At 35.1% G+C, this 22,216-nt stretch overlaps 1 protein-coding gene across 1 annotated transcript; it reads right to left on the bottom strand.

Moving 5' to 3' along the window:
• Positions 1-2: 2 nt before the first annotated feature.
• On the bottom strand, positions 3-20,307 carry LOC310718689 (cell adhesion molecule DSCAML1). The gene is made up of 22 exons (XM_083527615.1): positions 19,716-20,307; positions 19,465-19,539; positions 14,581-14,698; positions 9,213-9,394; positions 7,809-8,072; positions 6,679-6,830; positions 6,188-6,341; positions 5,872-6,061; positions 5,618-5,712; positions 4,750-4,936; positions 4,568-4,665; positions 4,068-4,221; positions 3,844-3,962; positions 3,576-3,737; positions 3,027-3,143; positions 2,889-2,917; positions 2,621-2,687; positions 1,933-2,527; positions 1,684-1,844; positions 1,487-1,556; positions 1,185-1,383; positions 3-1,006 (listed from the first exon to the last, which is right to left on the bottom strand). The coding sequence occupies exons 4-22, from the start codon at positions 9,310-9,312 to the stop codon at positions 602-604; spliced, it is 3,318 nt and encodes a 1,105-aa protein (XP_083383741.1). The 5' UTR covers positions 9,313-9,394; positions 14,581-14,698; positions 19,465-19,539; positions 19,716-20,307; the 3' UTR covers positions 3-601.
• Positions 20,308-22,216: the final 1,909 nt, after the last annotated feature.

Below are 22,216 nucleotides of genomic sequence, written 5' to 3'. Positions count from 1 at the left end.
TACAACATCAGCATAGACTTTTATTAAACGTAATATTTCAAAAGGAAACCACAATAATCTATGAATTTCCATAATATTTCCACTGTAATACTGATATTAACACAAAGCAGATTTGTTCAGTTGTAAGGTAGCACAGCCTTTGGTAATGTAAATGTAACAGTCATGTTGATTTGTACTAAAAACCTCTTACTGCTAAATCATTCATTTTTTACTGTATCACTGCACACAATTGCAGCTAGCTTTTGAGGCAATTCATCTCTGAAATATTTATTACTATTCTATTAAGTACAATAAAATTAATAAAAATGTATTAAACATCATGAATTCATTTTATTTGCCATTCCTATAGCACACACACATATAAACAGCTTTTTTTTTAAGTAACAAAATATTTGTAGCATTTGACAGTTTATTTTAGTATCTATAAAGAATTCATTATATACACATATCATAGCCCAAAAAGTAGAACATAAAAAAAAGCTAAAAAAAATAAATAAATAACACCCAAACCAACAGCACCTTATAAATCAGACAAAAAAGAAACCTTGATAATTTAAAACTGATTGAGACATGTTTTTTTTTTTGTTTTGTTTTGTTTGCTTTATTTGCTATGATGCTTAGACAGAGCACTTTGATCGTGCTCATGCCGAGAATTGCTCTGAGGTCTCAGAGGCCCATACTGCGTCGTGGTTGAGGGGTAGAAATGCACATCAACAGCCACAGAGGTCAGGCCAAGGGTGACACAGTGGGATAACATGAGGGGACAGGAGGCATGGGAAAGGCTGATACTGTGGTGTACTGGAGTGGTGGACGAATCGCTTGTCTGCAGGGTCAGAGAAGAGCGGAGACCCTCTTCCTGTGTACCCACAGGGTTGGAAGGGGGTGGTGATGGGGCATCCCTTTGACACTGTCCCAAATCATGGCGCTTCCAGTCCTCCGTGCACTGAAGCTGGATGTCAGATGGGAGAGAGGGCGTGACTTTTCCTTCCTCAAACGAGGTCTCTAACTGAGGTATAGAAGTTATAGAATTAATTATCTACAACTTGGACAACATTTCTCAACCATCATCTGGAATAAAAATCTAAACTGTGATTGTAGCTAAAAACAATTGCCCTTCTAAAATCTCAAATCACCACCACCAGCCATGATGGACAAGCTTACTTATAAACCAAAGCTTCACTGACCTGCTCCTCCTCACAAGGCTCTGTATGTGTTTCCACTATAACTGGCATGTCTTGGCTTGGCTGGCCTTCCTCTTGTGTGTCACCATAACATGACTCCATTAGCAAGGTGGATGGACTGGAAGTTGGGGGATGGGCTCGTATCTCTGATGTGTTTGGACTTTGCTCAATAACAGCAACCATGTTGTCATCCTCAAATGCTCTGCAGCAAACACAAATGTATTAAAAAAATCCTATTTAAAATGATTTTAGATTGGTGGTTTAGGATGAATTCAGACTGGCATTATAGTATTACTCAAACTCACTTATTATCGTACGTCCTTTCAACGGCAAGACGTTCACCGTGCCTGCAAGGCGCGCCAAGGCCTCTGCGAGCTTCGGTGAAGAGTGCCATTATTTGGTTGGTACAATATAAATAAAGAAATTAAATGTTATTTATAGGATCGAATAGATTCAAAATTTTACATCTGTTAATTGTTTTATATATTTTCAAGATTATTACCTGCTCGTCCAGTAGTTACAGCTGCAGGGTCATTTTTCCGAAACAGAGAATAGAAAGCCATGGTAATGAAAATAAATGCCAAGGAAACTCCCACCCCTACTACTATTGGAATGTCATGTTTTTCAAGCACGGGCAGCCAACTTTGCGACTTCCTCTTCTCCCTGATAACAGATTGTAAAAAAATCTTCAAAACAGGGAGAAAAAAATGAAGGCTGTAAAAAAGCGTTTTACTACCACATAATGTACTACCTGGCATTGTTGTCTGTGGTCCTCATGGGGGCCTTTGATGTGTTTTTATTTAACATTTCAACTAATTCTGTATTATTTGCCTGTGATGCCTTGGTGGCTGTAACCTGTTCAGCAGGCTGACTCCAGTATTGGTGGACCTTCATGGGAGTTGTGCTGGTGATACTGTTCTTATTATACAATGTAAATCCGGAGGTCTGGGTTATTTCATGGGCCTGAGCCAATGAGCTGGTAGAGGCATGAGCTTCCTGTGAGCTTGTGTGCTGGTCAGAAGGTCCTTGAAATAAAATGTGCTTAAATGTCTGGCTGGGTGAAGACAATGACAATGGCTTCATGTGGCTCCAGTGTAACATTGGCTCATCTGGACGCTGGGTAATTAGATTAGCTGGAGTAACAAGTGCATGCCTTTTCTGTGTTCGTGTTTCTAAGAGTTTGGAGTAAGGAAAGACAGACTGTGGTCCTGGTGTTTTTAAGAGGTCTTTGTATTTCCCTTTTTCTCCTTTGTTAATGCTGTCATGGTCAGAGACGGATATATAGGAAGAGAATGGGGTAGGAACCCATGGGGTAAAATCTGTTGGTGAGTTTTTCAGATAAGTATCTGTAAATGTGAGAGTGGAAGAAAAACTCATGCTTTAATAAATACAATAGACACAAAGTACCTGTCTTGATTACAGAATGGATTTGTTTTTACCTTTATAGGGTTTAAAATTCTTGAAGTCATTAGGATTTGTAGGTTCTTCTGGTTTGATTTCTAGGATCTAAAATATTTGTAAAAATAAACCCCCAAAAAGCCTGAGTATAATAATAATAATAATAATAATAATAATAATAATAATAATAATACATATAATATTAATTATAATTCAGTAAATACAGTAAATGAATATGAACAAGACACATATTTTACAACGGGATGAGATCACAACACTATATATACTATGTATACTTATACTACTCACTGTAGTTAATATATCCTCATCAGTATCAGCTTCAAGTTAGAAAATTACATCAATTAGTGCATTATAACAGTTATTTAATTATTTATAAATGCATGTCTAGTGCAAAAGAAAATGTTGTCTGCAACAAAATTACTTTACCAGAGAAAACGGTTATTGTGGTCGTCCTTCTATCATGACCAATGTTGTTTTCAGCAGTGCAGTAATATTCTCCTGCATCTGACTGGTGGACATTTGAGATGTGCAATGTCTCATTATCTGCAGGAAAAATAAGCTTTCAAAATCCAAAGCATTCATGATGTTAGACAACACATTAAAAATGTAAGATAATTAGAAACAAAACGAATTTGACAAAAAGACAGGAGGCAGAGCTGGAGAATCCTTTGGGTTCTAAAGGAGATACACAGGATTTCAATTGAGTTTATTAGAGGTATGATAGGGTGTTTTGGAGACAAGGTGAGAGAGGCTGGACCGTGTAGAGGGATCCTGAGGTGGGAGAAAAAAAGGAAGGCCAAGGAGGAGGTTAATGGATGTGTTGAGGGAAGACATGCAGTTGGTTTATTTGAAAGAGGCAGATGTAGATGACAGGGTGGTATGGAGACGAATAATCTGCTATGGCAGCCCATAGCGTGAGCAGCTAAGAGAAGAAGAAGAAGAAGAAGAAGAGGAAAGAAAGAAATAATCACTTGCCATCAATGCGAATGCGTGGTGAAAGTGATAGAGGTGTCTGCAGGGCGCTTCTTTGCCAACTGTACTTCAGTGGTGGATTTCCAACAGCCCAACATGGAAGAATGACAGTAGCTCCCGTGGACACATTGACTGATCTCTCAAATAACACAATGACCGGCTTTGCTAAAAAAGCATTTTAAAGTTTATACAGTACAGCATGATTAAGGAACAAATTCTCATGACCTTACATGGACATACAATATGAATATTTTGTCTAGGTCTCATTCACCAGCTACTTGTAGAGTAGTTGTTTTCTCATCCTGTCCCACAGAATTGGAGGCTGCACATGTGTAAAATCCTTCATCGTAGTTTCTTACCGAGGAGATGTAAAGAGTTGCATTTCGCACCCTGTGAGTAAAGTGGCATCTTTATAACAAAAACTTGTAACACTTCTTATATAAAAAAACATGTCATGGTAACCTAAAAACTGATTTACATGGAACAAATGCATACCCCTTAGTAATTTTGCCTCCTGTTTTTACCGACTGTCCACGTTTTAACCAGTCAATAGAAGGAACAGGGTGTCCTGACACCTGGCACTGAATTATTACCTCTGCTCCGACTGTTGAAATCACTGCCAGGGGCCAGATAGTCACAGATGGAGGGGCTGTCAAAGCAATCACATAAACCAAAAACAATGTTTCAAAACTGTTTCAAATGTTGGTAAAAAAGGAATCCTGAAGTCTAATCATGCTTGAAAACAAAAACTAAGAAGTCCTGCAATGGTAAAACTATTACCTTTTGCAAATAGTTACATTAAAGTGAAATGTTTTGCGCTTCCTTTGGTTTATGAATAAAAAATGGCACATATGCTTCTGTTTTCCAGTCTATCTTTAAAAAGTACTGAATATATAATAATTTAAATATAGGTGCACTCATCCGTATACAACCTTTTATGTACTGAAACAATATATAACGAGTACACTCATTATAAGAGGTAGAATATACCATACCTAGAACATCCAAGAAGATTTTTTTGGACGTTATAGCCCTTTGCAGGAAGGAATTTGAAGCCCGACAAAAATAAGATCCCCTGTCTGTCTCTTGCACACTGAAAAATAAAAAGTTTTACAGCATACATTATTAAAGCTACTAACTTAAGTAAACTCTGGTCCAAAACAAAGTTTAAAAGCACCTGTGAAATAGTAGATCTCCATTAGGCTGGGTTGAGATGTGTGACCTGGACCAGAGAATCCGGTTGTTTCTAAACCAGGACACTTGAGCAGGGGGTCGGCTATGTGGAGGTCTGCAGAACAGTGTCACCGAGTCACCCTTCCTCACTGTTTTATTGACAGACTGGAGGACAAAGTTCCAGTTCATCACTATGCAGGAGAAAGAAATATAACAACAAAAATGGTTAGGATGTGTACTTGATTGAGTTTAATTCTCACCTGACAACAATTCATTATACTACTTGAATACTAGCTTACTTTCTGGTTATTTGCATACTTTGGTTGTGTCCGCAGTTTGGCTCTTGCGCTTTTTTTCCAGGTTTTTTGTTCATGCTCCTTTGGATTTTGTCCCCTAATTTTACTCATTTGTTATTTTTAATCTTTGTATATTCAAATAGCTTTAAAAAACATGACCATAGATACATGGATGACTGCAAATTCTATTAGAATAGTTCATAGTAATGTGCTTCACATCCATCTACTCTTTTTTGTAAACATGAGACCAAGATGAAAGTAGAGAATTCCCAGTAGTGTTGTGATTTGCCAATTTCTATCGATGGTTCATCGGAAGTTTTATTTTCTTACCCACTTATTTACCTATTCTGATCTGAAACCACATCAAGAGCACAGAAATCTTAATTTAATATGTACTTATTGCCTTATTGGCCAACAATGGCATCACGGCTAAGATTTAAACAGCCATTTTACAAGAACCAGCTTTCAGTTACCTGCCCTTACGACACTCTATTTATTTGGTGTACTACAGCGGGCACTTATTTTTACATGGTTTGTAGGCATGCATAAATTCTTCAGAAGATGACATGAGGGTACCTGCAGGAAGGAGGTAAGCTGGCTGTGATCTGAGTCTCTCCTTGCCATTGTTAGCCTCACAGTAATAGAAGCCTTCATCTTCTGGCAAAACTCTTCTGTGGGATATATAGAACTGAATTGGTCCATTTGTTACTTTTATATAAGCATGACACAATCAAATGTCCCATGCGTCTCAATGAAAACACTTTGAATAATGTTTTATGGAATAAACTGATATGCAAATTTTTCATTTTCATAAGAAATGATAATGTCACTCAAAAACAAGAAGTTGTCCATGATCACGTAGGTCCCATCGTGACGTATTGGGTAACAGTAGGTCCTCTTTGATCCACTGCACTTTGGGAGTAGGGAAACCCTGGACTACACAGTGGAGGATCGCCTTCATTTCCACAGCAACTGTGATATTTTCAGGACCCTGTATAATCTCAAGACTCATGCTTAGTCCTGCAAGTAAAAATATTTAAAAACGAAAGTAAAAAGTGAAAACATCTGAAGCAACATGTTTAAACAAAAATTCCACAAAAAAGAAGCAATGGTTTTGTAAACTGTTACGTGCAAATGATCACATACCACTGACTTTTAATGTGGCTGTGCCACTTTTTTTGCTTATGTTAAGCAAAGGATTGTGGGTAACACAGACATAATGGCCTTGGTCTGACTTAGAGACGTTGGTCAGGTGCAGAGTGCCTGATGTTTTTTTCTGACTTCCCCCTCCATACTGACCCTATAAAATAAATCAGACGTTACAGCCCTGAAGATAACTTTTTGAGGAACAGATTTTGGTAAATGTTTTTGCAGAATCATTAGTCCCTTAAATAAAATAAATTGATTTTTTTTACTCATATTCTAACCAGCACAAATATATCCAAATATATCTTTTTACAATGCTGGCTCACAAGCATAGTTGCAAAATCTTTATGATAGTTTTGTGACCATGTAATAAACCCCTATAGTGACATCTAATGGACTGAGAATGAATTGCAATTTTGAACGTGGAAAATCAAAACCTTCATACGATTACAATGTGTTTGTTTGTTTGTTTGTTTGCTTGCTTGCAGTACCTGTATCTGAGTTCCTCTTGTAAAAGTGTGGCTGTTTTTCAGCCACAATATGTGAGCAGATGGAGCGCTGTCCCCTGACACACACTGAAAAAACACGTCCTGACCTTTAATTACATTTTGAGACTGCGGACTGAAAAACACATTTTCCAGATCTGCAGGAGACATAAAACCAAATCTCAGTTGGAGATATATTGGCAGAGACATAGATTTACAGTTGAAAATGTTTCATAGAGCCAGAATAATTGCACAGACTGACAACATATTCTATAGACAGAGATATACAGCAGTGGTGTAAAGTATTTGAGTAAATGTACTTACTTACTTTACTTAAGTAATTTTTTGGATACTTTTGAATTTTACTGAGTTTTAAAGAAATAAGCAACTTTCACTCTCTGCTCAACTACATTTATAATTTCATATATATGTACTTTTTACTTCACTATATTTTAATAGACAATGACCGTTACATTTTGCATGGCGGCTTTTTCTGCTGTAGTTTATTTATTCTGCAGAGAGTCAATATTGTCATTGCTATTTTATTTGTCCATTAAAAACTAATGGTTCTTTTTACTTTGTGACATGATGCCATAATGTTATTTGTTAATTGAAGAGCCCTTTTCGAAAGATTGCTTTACAACTTTGTTTTTGTTTTTTGATCAAATTGTTTGATCTTTGTTTCATTCTGGCATTTTGAAGAGGCTGTTGTGTTGACTTTGCTTAATGCAGTGCCGAGGTGTATACTTCAATTTGTATCCTATGAAATAAAACCTCACAAATCAACTGTTTTTTGGCTTTTCACTTACATGTGTCTTGGTGTTGAGGACTAGTGCCTATGTTTAATATAAGTAAAATACTATTGTATTACTGTTTTTTAAGTACTCTAAGACTTTTACTCAAGTCACATTGGAACTTTTAACTTTTTTTTTAAAAGTAAGTATGATTTTTCAAGTACTCTTTATACCTCGCTCTACCTACTAAACATGATTTTAATAACATGGATGAAATCTGTGTTTCTACTGACATCATTTATGGCAAACTGTAAATAAATGAAATGTTCTTCTGCAAGCCCTATAGTCCAAACCCCTTGAAAATAACTCTGTCAGGATCGACTGCATGTTGATGATACATACATGCTTGGCTGACTGTGAGATAACTTCTGATCTGTTTGCTTCCCTTCCTTGCACTGCAAATGTATCCTCCTAGGTTTTCCTCTATGAGTGAAGAAATAAATAGAGAGCCATTGGCCAACTGATGAACTCCAGCTGACAATGCTCCATTTTCTTTTTCCCACTTCACCGATAGCTCTGTCTGTGGGCTTATGTCATACACTGCACAGTGCAGCATCAGCGGCCTGTTCATAGCCCCTACAACATCTTTCGGTTTGATTGAGAACACTAAAAAAAAAAGGAAGAATCAGTCAAATATATTAAAAGGTAGGGATTCATTAGTTTGTTAAATAAGTTATTACTTATACATTAATTAGCATTTTTTTCTATTAATGTGATTTATTTATGATTATATGTGCACGGATATATGTGTGTCAGTGTAGAACATGGGTCCCCAAACTATGGCCTGTGGGCCAAATACTTATACGCATAAGTAAGTAAAAGTTTCCAAGGGTTGGTGACCACAAGCCTAGAAAAAACTTTTACTAGGTCAAATTCTGCCACTAGATAATGCTGAAATTGTCTTATTCGCATGTATGTCAGGCCTAAATAAAGTTGTAGAAATTTTACATACGTTATATACATATATATTTAATAAAATTCGCATGTGATTTTTGAAAATCCCATTTTAATTTTCTTCTAAGATGTTCCACTAGAATTTGGTGTGGGCTTGAGGAGATTTGTGCTCACAAGTGTGTTAGTAAAGTCAGGAACTGATATACGGTGAGGAGGCCTGGCGTGCAGTTAGTGTTAACTGCACACTTAATTCCAAATTAATTCCAATTAATTCAGTAGAATTAAAGTCAGTCATACTATAGAAATGGGTTTCCTTTTTTGTAATTTCTCAGAAATTATTTGAAAAGTATATTTTACAATCTAAATATTAAACATATTTTTTAAAGGGTAATCTCCAAGTGAACACACATGCCACCTTGAGGAAACAGGTATTCTGAAGTGTGCTGTTGCTAGGTTACTGTCTGAGCAACACCACATTTTGGCAAACAAATGCAAAATTAGCATAAGACACATTGTGCTATCAGGGCCATATTATTGCAAATGCTATCAAAATGTCTAAAAATACAATGGCAGCTGTGCAAACGGGTCCACTCCTTAAAATAATCCAGAATCCAAGGTTCTACATTTGATTTGATCAAAAATATTGAGCTTTTTTTCAGGATGAAATTACATAATCCAGTGACAGGTGGAATGAGGCAGAGATGGACTGAGCATCTATAAAAAATTAAGCACACTAAATATGCTTACTAGATGCCTGGCATGTCAGAATAATTCTGCAAAATATTTATTTGGACAAGGTACGTTTGTTAGTATATATTTAATATATTATCTTGTAGTTTACAACATACAAACCTAGTTCAGTTTGAGATGGGGTGATGCTGAAAGAATAGAAAAAAAGGACCAGCCAGACCGAGCAGATCATCTGGCCCGAGGTGTGGAGAGGAGACAACATGCTAACCTTCTCCCTCTGTACTTTTCACTTGTACGCACTTATCCATAGCATAGCTCATTATCCGGATAGCTGTATCTGTACTCTGGGGAAGAAATTACATCTTGTATTAATTAATTAGCATTTAACTTGTGGAATTATGTATGTATGTATGTATGTATGTATCTATGTATCTATCTATCTATCTATCTATCTATCTATCTATCTATCTATCTATCTATCTATCTATCTATCTATCTATCTATCTATCTATCTATCTATCTATCTATCTATCTATCTATCTATCTATCTATCCATTCAATTATCCATCCATCCATCCATCCATCCATCCATCCATCCATCCATCCATCCATCCATCCAGTCATCTATCCATCCATCCAGTTATCCATCCATCCATCCATCCAGTCATCCATCCATCCATCCAGTCATCCATCCATCCATCCATCCATCCATCCATCCATCCATCCTCGAAAGTGTATTTAGCTTTAAAGGTTTGATCTTTAATAAGATAAAATAATTTTTATGAACTTTTTGAAGTGTTTTGTTAACATATAGCAATTATATGTTCTTCTGTCTTCTATGAAATCGTGAAGGTTTTGCATGATTTTAATCTTACTAGCCAATAAGTCTGCCCACAGAATACTCTCAGCAGCTGGCCTTTCCTCTCCACATTAGCTCACTAAATATTCCTATTTTGGTCATGTGTTACATGCACCATTATCACAACCCATGCTTTGTACACTACACGCCTCTTTAGTACCTTCAATGGCCTGGCCACTTTAATGTGTGCAGCCGCAGCCCCTCCACTCACCGATTGTGACATGAAAAGAACAGGCCTGCTTTGTACCCAGAGGATCAGTTAGCGAGCCTGTTAAGAAACGCTTGTTGTCTGATCGTGTGGGCTTTCATAACTGTGTGCCCATGTAAGGTGCTCATAGACTTTAATGATTACCTAATTCGACCAGTGCTAGAGCAGACGCGTCCCTCATACTACAAAAAAAATTTATAAAATAAAATCACGGAAGGGATAAAATATGAGGTCGTGGTTTGATTAATTCATAAAAAATATCTATATGTTAAAATGCTTTGGTCCATCCAGTCACACATCTATCCTCCATAGATCCATCAATCAAGGCTTTTTTTGTAAAACATCATTCAGCATGTTTATATGCAAGATCAAAGCAGTACAATGTTTATGTACAATAGCAAAACCATTTGTATACAGTAGCTTCACAAATTCCAGACATATATATTTTATTCTAATACAGTAATTAGAGATATTTATTTCTGCATGATTTATGTTAAAAAAACAATGGCCGTGATCAAGTGCACATCGGGGCTATTTATTATTTTTACATTAGAAGCTTTAATTTTGCAAAGTGACATTTTTGTTCTTTAATATTGTTTGCAATTCTCTTAACACTTCATGACATATACCCCAAAAAATATTATGTTACAAAGAAGAATGCCATCATACACCATTGTCTGTAACTATGAAATGTTTGTAGCTAATTACGCAATTTTCTTCCAAGAATGTAAATTATGATGATTACTTTACAACAGTACTTCTACCTGACTATGCTCTATCACATTCATTTATGTTTTGCAGTCACTCAGTATGTGGCAAGTGCTTAGCTCTGTAATGGTTGACTGCAGTGTCATGAATGAGTACTTGAAAACCATGACTCATCGGGCGTGAAGCAGAGACAGCGGGTGGGTGAGCTAATGGGACTTAACACTAAGAGCTGGGGGTGTGTGTTTGCTTTGGCTTCACAACACCACATTAAATGAAGGCTGCCATCAGTTCATTAATGTTATAATTAAACTCTCTTTTTACAAATATCATTTAGCATTCAGGAAAAGGCTTACTATGCCAATTTCAATTGCAGCGTATTCAATAGGGTATATTTACTTTGACAATTGAATTTGTTCATACTGAGTATTTTTTTCAATAGTTTTTTGAGTATTACACCAGAAGGGGCTTTTGTATACTGCCATCAGATCACTTAAAGAAACTTGATGTACGTAAGTGCTTGGAATACTGAATGATCCGTCTAATGAGGGATGAGTGATTAAAGATATCTTGGCTTAATATTTTGTCTGGTAAGCATTTATGCAATACTTGTAGCTTCCATTGTTCAACTGTTTAGAGTGTTAAGTTTGTAAACTCAGCATGCCCAGTCAGCATTAACATGTCAGTGCAATTCACTGCAAATGAGTTGCAAGTGGTGAGTTCTGCACATACTGTAGTTAAAATCCCAGCAGAAGATGTCGTGGACACTGTACAGAGAAAAGAAAAAGGAACAAATTGACTGTCAGGGAAAATTAATTGTGACTGAAAGAATGTCATTGTGTTAGCAGCTCCACCCTAGCCAGCAGTGCAAGATACAGTCGGGGATACCAATTAGACCTTATTTGCAGCCTCCTTCAGTGACTGACTGTTACATCCTAAGTGTCTAAAGAAGCGATACAGAAGGTCTTTTCTCCCTGCTGCTATTAGACTTTACAATCAGAGCTGTTCCAAGTGAACCAGTTACCAAAAATGTACAATAACACTAATTTAAAGGTGTACAATATTACCCATGTATGTGCAATATTACTTATGTGCAATATGTTTGGAAGCGTAACTACTTATTGGAGGTCTCATTTTCTTTTGTATTTATGCACTGCAATGTATATACTTTTACTACGTCTCTTTTTTAATATATTTGCACATTTCTATGATCTTATCTTATCTTATCTTATCTTATCTTATCTTATCTTATCTTATCTTATCTTAAGGGGTGTTCACTCACACAGCAGCTTGCAGTCACAAAGCAAACGAGTATTCCATGTTTTAAGATTAGATGTGAGTGTGTCCAATAAATCAACAATATTAACTTTAACAAAAAGTTAATACCTTTATGCAAATATGGTGTAACTTTTCAGGAATTACCAATGGAAATAAAGATGGTAAAATGCATTGTGACCCATCTCCTGTCACCATACTATAGTGCCAAAAAAATGGGAGAAAATAAAAAAGACAGTAGCTAGCAATTGTCCATTGATTAGATTCTGGAAAAATAAATGTGTGACATGGCAAAAAGCACACTATTAATAATTATTTGTTGACTTGGTACTACTTTGTGTCTGAAATGCTCAGCCTGAAATAATCCTGGATCCTGGAGTATCTCATCCAGTCACAGTTCCTGTACTGGTGACTTGCAGTTATAATCACTGTATATGTTTACATAGCTTTAGCCCTACTACTGCTAATTAGCAGATGCCAAGAAATTTACAAAAAAAACAACAACAACAACAACAACAACAACAACAACAACCATGAGCTGATAATGCAGTTAAGACCTGACCAGAGGTGAAAAAACAGGAAACCCATCATGCCTGAACGCATATGCCTGTTAGTCAGACAGATGGTGGGTGTTACATAACCACAAGGGTAAATAACGTGTGAACAGGCTTCGCTTGGCTTAATATTCTCTTAGTATTGTACATTAAAATATAACACAGAAGACAAGGGAACTTGTGGTAGACAAAGGGACTGGATTATGGCAGTGAAAATGGAAAACAGAGAACAACTTCAGCCAACAGGATGTGAATACTATAGGAGATGGTGTCAAAAAACAAAATGATAAATGAATGCCATAGCCACAAAGCACAAGTCAAAATGCAAAACCAAATGAAGGATAATGAGTGCTATATAGTCTCACAGCATTCTCCAGAAAAATTATTATTAGAAAAATAGCTCTCATCATGATATAAGATGATAAGAATTACTAATCAGCTCCATAATCACAAATTCCTGTTTAGTGTTTGTAATTTTTATTATTTAATTTGAGAAAGTTTTTGTAAAGGTTTGTGATGTATTTGATATTGCCAGGGTGTTTGTTAGAAGAGCACATATTTTCCCCATTTTATTTTTTATAAAAATGTATCTATGATAATAAAGTATTTAGTTATGCAGGAAAACAGGCTTAAACAGCTTTCATTTGGAAAGAATATATCTTGACAGGCTATAAAAGTTGCAATGCAGCTTTGATTATTATCTTCAACTTAGTACAAAACCTCAATCCTGTTTAACTGGACTGATCCTTTGGGTCATTTTTTGTGATTTTGTTTATGAGGATAAATTGACCCAAACCATGGCAAAATAAACATAAATTTTACCAGTGCGGATGTTTTGTTGCTTTGTTACCCATCAATAGTAACAGATGGATTTGCTTTATTGTGGTTTTATAAACAAAAAAAAAGAATAACAAGTGTTTAATAAGTGCTATTACTATGACTACCAGTACTCTACATTAAGCTAATACTACTAATGGGAGCAGATCAGATTCATAGCCACCATTTGTAGTCTCTTATTTATAGTATCTCGATAATTGAGGGATATATTAGCATTTGCTTTGTACTAGAGTGGTGCAGGGTATGTGCATATTTACAAATAGAAAGATGCACACAGTTCTGCAGTTGGTGCACAGTGCAAAGCAATATGATATTCATAAGAATTACCTGATTTTGACATTTAATTTACGAATTAAAATTTTACTTTCACATATCTTTTAGCTTCAAGCGTTCCAGCAATGAACAAACTCTATGTCAGCGAGCTCTTCATAGAATTTTTGAAACCTCTTTAATTGACTACAGATCATGACAAGACTCATGGCCTTTAAATTTGTTGTTATTTCAAGAAATGTTTTAGAATTTGTCCAATTTAGCAAAACATTTTATAATGACGGTTTAAATTACTATTTATTTACATATGCATTCTGATGCTATGAGATGATATAACTAGATATAAGTTTTCACAATAACAAACACATGACATCCCTGACAACTGGGACAAAAAGTAAAAAAAAAAAAAAAAAAAAAAAAAGTAAATAAAATTGATGATGATGATAATAATAATAATAATAATAATAATAATAATAATAATAATAATTATTATTATTATTATTATTATTTAATATTTTATATATATATATATATATATATATATATATATATATATATATATATATATATATATATATATATATATATATATATATATATATATTCATTCTTTTTTCTTTCTGTAGATAGATAGATAGATAGATAGATAGATAGATAGATAGATAGATAGATAGATAGATAGATAGATAGATATTTAAACAATTAAAAAAAAAAAGATTGCAAAGATCACAATAAATACACTGCAGAAATAATCTGCAACTTTACATACAGTGTTAGAAATATTAGATAAAAAGGAAATAACACTAGATAAAGAGTACTTACCTATAAATGAGAAAGTGTTCAGTTTCAGTGCAGCATCTCTGCAAGCTTGTTTTGCATTCACCCTCCTCTTCGAGTGCCCAGGGTTACGTCTCATCGGGCGGGTGCACGCACACGCACACTCACACGCACACGCACACAAACACAAGCGGAACGTGTTCATGTCACAGCCTAGAGACGCTCAAAAGGCTTGGAATAATATGAGAGCACTAAAGCGGCCCTCATGCATGTATTCAAGCCTTATTTCCACACTGCACACAACAACACAAGTCCACAAATAAAACCTGCCATTTACTTGCAAGTAACACAGAGTGAATGCAAGTGGTATGATACATAGTCAAAGTTTCATTCAAGATAGATTTAGTTCAAAGTATCTTAAAGAGGGGCCTCTATTACAAAGAATCGTTCAGTAACTTTGACAAATATGCAAATTAGCAAATAATAAAACTATGTATCTGTAGCATTTCCAGCAGTGGCACACAAGTTAAATTCAGATCAATTCGTTTTTATTTGTATAGCGCTTTTAAAAATCAACATTTTCTCAAAGCAGCTTTACACAGATAATGTAGAAGAAAGAATCATTAAGATTGTTCTTTATGAGTGCAAGTTTGTTAATAATGAGCGAGCCTGAGATGGCATAAGGTAGAAACCTTGAGAGGAAGCAGACTCAAAAGTGAACCCATTCTCATCTGGGTGGCACAGGATGTTCATTTATTACAGCGAAATATGATGATAATCAAATGCAAACTGTAGTCCTGCGTCAGTGTAACAGACTGTTGACATGAAGTCTGAATCCATCCTTAAACCTCCTGTGTTACTCAGCTGCACAGAGTGGCCTCCAAGTATCATTGATTGAAAGACAGGCTCAAGTAATAACTTTTCTTAAATGAAATTTGGATTATTAAAGGCACAAATTTTTACTTTTTTTCAAAGCTAATGCACATTCTGAAAATCAGCCAAAAGCCTATAACCATGCTAGTCACACCAGACTCTGGTTTTCACCGTGGAGACCACACTTCGTACCCTCTAATGCAAAATCAGACACACTCAAAACATGCTTTTTTTTTTATCTTGTTAAGATAATAAAAGCATATACAGGTTAATGCTATACAACATATGTGTGGTCTTGCATTTTAAAGACAAAAAACCCCACTGCATATCTGCAGTATGGCATTAACAAAATAAGAACAAGATCAGCCATCATGCTTGTTTTTTTTGTTTTTTTTCATTCTGCCAGCAAAATTCTTTGCAAATGTAAATTGATTTCTTTCGCCCTACCAATTCAGCACAATCAAATGTAAATTAAATAGACCGATTTCTAATCTATGCAAAGACTGCAATTTTAATTAACTAAACAAAGACCAATTCTGCCAGCTAATGTGATGTTCGCACTGTGGAACATCAAACACACAAACTCATCCAAAGAGAAATTATTCAGTGCTATTTTATGTTGCTGTGATAATTATCTGTCAGATGCTCACACCTCTACATGTGTAGATATAGGACAGGACAGATACAGGACAAAGAAAAACATGGGAATCACAAAGGTAACACTTTATTTATGAATCAGAAAATATACAGGTGCTACACTGGGCACTGAAAACACAGAAACAGATCTGGAGTGAAGTAAGGAATCATTTCATATACACCTAAACACAACCCAATGTCTGTTTTTCACGTCTGACTTTCTTAGTTTTAGGTTTTAAAGGTGAAATGCTGAAGCCTGACAATCTGCTTACAGGTCAAGTATTTCCCACATGCTTGTTTGCTTTATTTCCAAGACCACAGAGCACATAGACATACTGATTCTGATGACTATGCTAAATTTTCTTGCTTTGTATTACAAATGCACATGTTATACAATGACATGGGTTAGTTCACTATTTGGATTTCACTTGTGCACCACTGAAATATATTTGGTAAATGTAAATATCATTTTAAACATCTATTATAGTGTCTACAACCACAACCTACACGTTATCCTAAAATATTCTATTAAAAACTTTATCAAACATGTGATAAAACATGTTTTACATGAGTCATTCATTAAAGGTTTATAAATATGTATACTTTCATGTCCCACAACATTCACTCAATCCTATAACACACATTATTTTCATTCTATTATATACACTTTCACCCCTATGAGACATTTGGAATATTCCATAACAGTAGGTTGCATCACGCAAATTTTCTAAAGCTCATTAGAAGAACAAAGTACATTTTCTAATACTTTTAAATCTTCTATTATGATATTGACTGACAAGATCAGTTTGTAAGTACAACCCTGTCACCCAAATTGCTAAATGTTTTTTTTAACATTATTTTTTTTAATTAACCAAATGCTGTCATCACATTACATTAGATATTATTTATTTTAATAAAGCAAAGCAAAAAAAAAAATTATAAACACAATTTTTGGAATGACTGCACATTTCAAAGCATTTTATTTCTTAAATACAATGCTATTTTATGGCATGTTACATTTGTTAAGGAGTTATAAGGGGAGAATGTTGCCACAATCATGAAACCACACACAAAATAACAATAATAATACCTATACATCCTGTATACCTGTAATATACCTTTACATCAAGCTAAATATCCAGTGGTGGACAGTAACAAAGTAATGTAATTCGTTACTGTACTGTACTGTACTGTACTGTACTGTACTGTACTGTACTGTACTGTAGTTTTTAAACGTATTTGCACTTTACTCAAGTATTTCAGTTTGGGGAGATTTTTACTTTAACTTCACTACATTTCAAAGTCAAATATCTTACTTTTAACTCAACTACATTTAGCAAAATCAGCCGTTCCTTTTTCTTTAAGTGGATAAAACCTTCAGTCACACAGCAAGCCACCAATCAGGGTAGAGCGCATGCTATTTTAAAATTTGTTTTGATTGCCGCTTGGCAGTGGTGGATTTAGGCAGAGGCGACATGGGCAGCCGCCCAGGAAGGCATCTTGCCGGTTAGGCGGCACAGGGCGTCCACGCCAAAAATAAATCGACCATTTGCACAGTCGCGTCCATTATTATATCATGTTGCAGGCAATAAATCTGGTCGGGACTCGAAAGGTGTGCACCCATTATGGGTGACAAAAAAGGTCTAAACCCTCAGGAGCCAAATTCAGGTGCATAACATTGTAATTTATAGCATGCAGTTTATCATAATGTGTGTAGCAACAAAACAATTACAACCTAACTAGCAGTTAAACTAGTACTTATTGATTTGGTTACCTTTAATTGAGGTGATAAAGGTCATAAAGGTTTTCTGTGATTGTACTGAATAGGTGCTAAATTGAGTTCATTAAGGGGAATCTCCAGTGCAGCTTAAAAGGTTCATTTAAAAGATACACAGGTATATTATAAGGATATAGATGTTGTATGTATCTTATGGCTACAATTAGCCAAAGAGTTTATGGTTCTTGGCTCTGAGAGTTTCAAAAAATTGTGCATAATGACATGTATAAAATTGTACAATAAATGCATTTAGGGTGATATTTATATATAAAAGCAAGATGTCAGAAATGTATTGTTGACTGCTTTGAGAATATGTTTTACTGTTCCAGTGACAGTGGCTGAATCAAAGAGGAGCTTCTTAAAGCTAAAATTAATCAATAGGGGAGTTGTTGGGTCATGGTGTGGATCACCCAAGGTGTCATTCAAGCTAGAACCTCCATTGGTGGTATCTACTTAGCACAAACATACAGTTCAGCATCAGTTCAACATCACACAGAACATTTTGAGAGGAATAAATAATGAAAGAAACTCTAACTCTAACTCTGACTCTAACTCTAACTTGACACAGCACCCATGGCCTTATTTGTGCGATTGTTTTGAAGTGGTAGAAAAGAAGATTTAGTGCTCATGAAAATTTTAATAGATATCAATAAGTGTTTGACTCATTAATACCATTCTATAACAGGTAGTCGTCGACTTACGACCTATGCAACTTAAGACCATTTGACTTTACAACCACAATCGCTAGCCACGGCACATCCATAGTTACTCGCAGTAACAAACCTGACGAATGTAAAAATAAGAAACAAAATGGTGTAGATATGATACAAATAGCATAAAATGAACAAAGAAAATGATGATATACAATATAACAATAATGAAAGAAAATTATGATAAAAAAACTACTTAAAGATTTTTATAACATCATTTCACAGTACTGTACATATAGCCTACTCTCCTTACGACCGAATCGTGTTACGACCGGTCTGTCGGAACCAATCATGGTCGTAAGTCGACGATTAATAGATGTAATAGATGTAATAGATTGGTGTGTTAAGAGTAACAGAGTATTTTCACATAAACTGAGTTGATTTAGCAAGATAAAACATTATATAAGACATTATAGCCATAATAAATTATAGTACTTGGATACTTAAGTACATTTTAAAGACAAATACTGTTGTACTTTTACTCAAATAAAAGTTTAAAGGGAGCACTTACTTATTGTATCTGTACTTTTACACTGCCAATAACAGATTTATTTTATTGAACTTCAAAAAATGTTGTATTTACCCATTTAAATGCAATTGATGTTATACATTCATGTTACACAGCTAGAACAACAAGAAATTACACACAATCGTGCAGAACATAAGAATAAGGGCATATGCTGGATGGATTGCACTGGCCAAATCATGATCAGACAAACAGAATGCTTGCTCAATCAGGTGATGTGTTTCAGCACTAATACCTGTAAAAACATTATGCAAGATTTTATCAGAGGTGAGATTTAGTGAGATAAATATGAAAGAAAATGCAACACAAAATGTGCTTTAGCCAGTGTTTATTCAGGTGTACATTAGAGGATTTAATAATTTCTTAGAAATAAGGCAAAATCATTATTTAAAATTTTTTTTTTTTACCATTATGAATCCACTCATTCCAGGCATGTAACTGATCACTGTCATGATTTACACTGGGCTCTGAAAATTCATGACCTGAAAGCAACAGCAACAGAATAAAACATCAGATTTATCTAATTCTTATTAGTCACCTAGTCAACAATATGAGAAAATGTCATTACATTATTTTCATTTGTGCAAGTTCCTTATAGTTTCAAGAGTATATGAATAGGAGAGCAATAACGGTTATTTTAAGGACGAACGGTGCTCACCTTTTGAGTGATCCAGGAGTTTTCTCAGCTCATGCAATGCTTGGGTGAGGTTTTCCAGTCGATGATGCAAGTATGCATTTTCACCTCGTAGCTTCTTTATTGTATCCTGAAGCTCATACGAGAAGGTTGTTTGTGTTAAAAATGGAATAGTCAGCACTGTGACAACTAATTGTACAATGAACATTTTACATTAGTGTTAGGACTTTGTTAACCGTTTAAAAGAATACTGAATTTAACACTGACCAGAATTCTGCTGATGTCTATTTATTAAGCACTTTTTCTAGAGCAAGTCGATTTTAAATGCCCTATAGTGATGGGTCTATTTTGGGCTGGAACATGCATTTATAAATCAATTCACATTTCATGCACCATTAACTAATCTCAACAGTATATAAAGATTGGTCAAATGCTGAACTCATTGCAGATATCTTAGAAATTAAAAATAGCTAGAATATAGTCAGATTTATTTAAATTACCTATGAGATTACATTCAATCAAATATAAGCTTATTAAACATCTCTAGACATTTTGTTCTTTTTAAAGCTTAAAATAATGTTTTTCATTTTACTGGCAAACAGGTGAAACAAACAAATGCTTACAATCAGTAAAAAACTTTTTTTAAATTAGGTGAAATAATCACATTATTTTCTATAGATGTTACTTATCTTATATTACCTTTCACTTGCTAACATCATATCTTTTTGTAGTGCTGAAGTTTGACAGACTAGCTTTGCAACTAGTTTACTACTACTTTGCTTTATAGTCCTTATCTGGTCAGCACTAGTTGTGAATGACAAGGATCCCTGGCAGATAACTGGCTTCACACAAGCAGCTACTAATGTACATTAGGCAGAGATTGAATTTGGGCAGTGATGTTCACCTGGGTATTTGCCACAATATTACAAGGAACTGGTACATTTTAGGACCAAATGGAAATAGTTTAGGAGATAAGAGCGGCACTCCTGCTCCTTCCCAACATCCTGGACGTGTTCTCTCAACTTGTGATATTTGGCTATCTCCTAAACGATTCATCTACTAAAGTTCAAAGTGTCTCATAATTAATTGTAAAAATAAAATATTTTTATATATAACTTGATTTGTTGCACTTGATTCACTGCTCTCCTTGATGAAAGTGAATCATCTAAAAGTCAGGAAAGTTTTCCAAAGTTGGAAAAGAGATCCTTGTTGCGCATGTTCATACCGATCAACATGTGGACTGTTAACATCTGGGAAAACGCTTGGTCTAAGTGGAAAACAATTTCTGGTCTCATGATACATAGTCCTGAATTAAATCTCATGTCTGTGATCAGCCTCTGTGATATAATTTGATCTGAAACATTAAAGTGTGACAAACATGCAAAAACATAAAGAAATCAGGAAGGGGGCAAACACTTTTTCACACCACTGTATTTCAACATCCACTGTTCAGAGGAAACTGTGCAAGTCAGACCTTTTTGGTTTAATTGCAGCAAAGAAAACTTTACTTAAGTAGAGCAACAAGCAGAACCACACTACCAAACATTTGCCTGGTAGTGTATAAGATAGTTTATTTAAAAATCAAACACAAGACAGTGAGATTGGAAATAAACCACCTACTTTATATAGTTATAATATCACTGTCAAATATTTTGTATAATAATGGACTTAAGCAGGAGCATAAATCACACAATAGGGTGTGTGGGTTTGTGGTATGTGTGTCTTGTTGATGCTTGTTGAATTAAATTAATATTTGCTAAACACATAAGAAATTCATTCAATTATGGCAGTGCGGGTGAGGCAGAAATTGAGATGAACACCCCTGAACAATAGTTAGAAACATTGCAGTAACAGTCATTGACAATATATTTCCATTAGCAAATCCAGGCATAAGACACATAATGAGAATCTCCAAACCGTTTAAAAGAAACTTTTGACTATTTATGTTATCTCCCTTGTCTTGTGCAGTATAATGAATTCAAATTTCATAATGAAAACTCGTTTAAGATTTCAATTGCATTTTCTTTTCCCTCGGTTTGCTTTTCAAATGCAATTATTAATTTTTTTTTTGACTTTTTAAATGAATGAAAAGACTATTAGAATACCTTTATAGCACCTTCAATGTCTGGCTCATCCCCTCTCCCTTATTAAATTAACAGCAAAACCTTCAAAGTTCAAAGATAAAGAGCGAAAAAAAAAGAAATTATCGGCTCACATTCATCATCCACAGTCTTAACCACAGCTTAATTTACAACTTCACAGCTCTCTCTCATGCTTCCTCTTTTCTGTGCTCAGTGAGCATGCCCAACCCCACTCTTATACAAATATCTTTATGGAAAAAAACCCTGGCTAGTATTTTGGGTGACTATCTAACACTGTTTCTAAGAAACAAGATATCTAAGAAGCATGATGAATAATTCTTAAGTTTTATCAATAGGTTCCGGGAAGGCCAAGACATATGCAGAAGCGTTTGATACATATCTTCCCTGCCGTATAGGGGCAGGGGCGCCGTTAGGGGGGGTGCA

The sequence above is a fragment of the Silurus aristotelis genome, assembly GCF_946808225.1.
Source record: "Silurus aristotelis genome assembly, chromosome: 23".
In the NCBI taxonomy this organism is placed as follows: Eukaryota; Metazoa; Chordata; class Actinopteri; order Siluriformes; family Siluridae; genus Silurus; species Silurus aristotelis.
The sequence above is the reverse complement of the archived record's forward strand: the minus strand, read 5'-3'. Positions and strand labels throughout refer to the sequence as shown.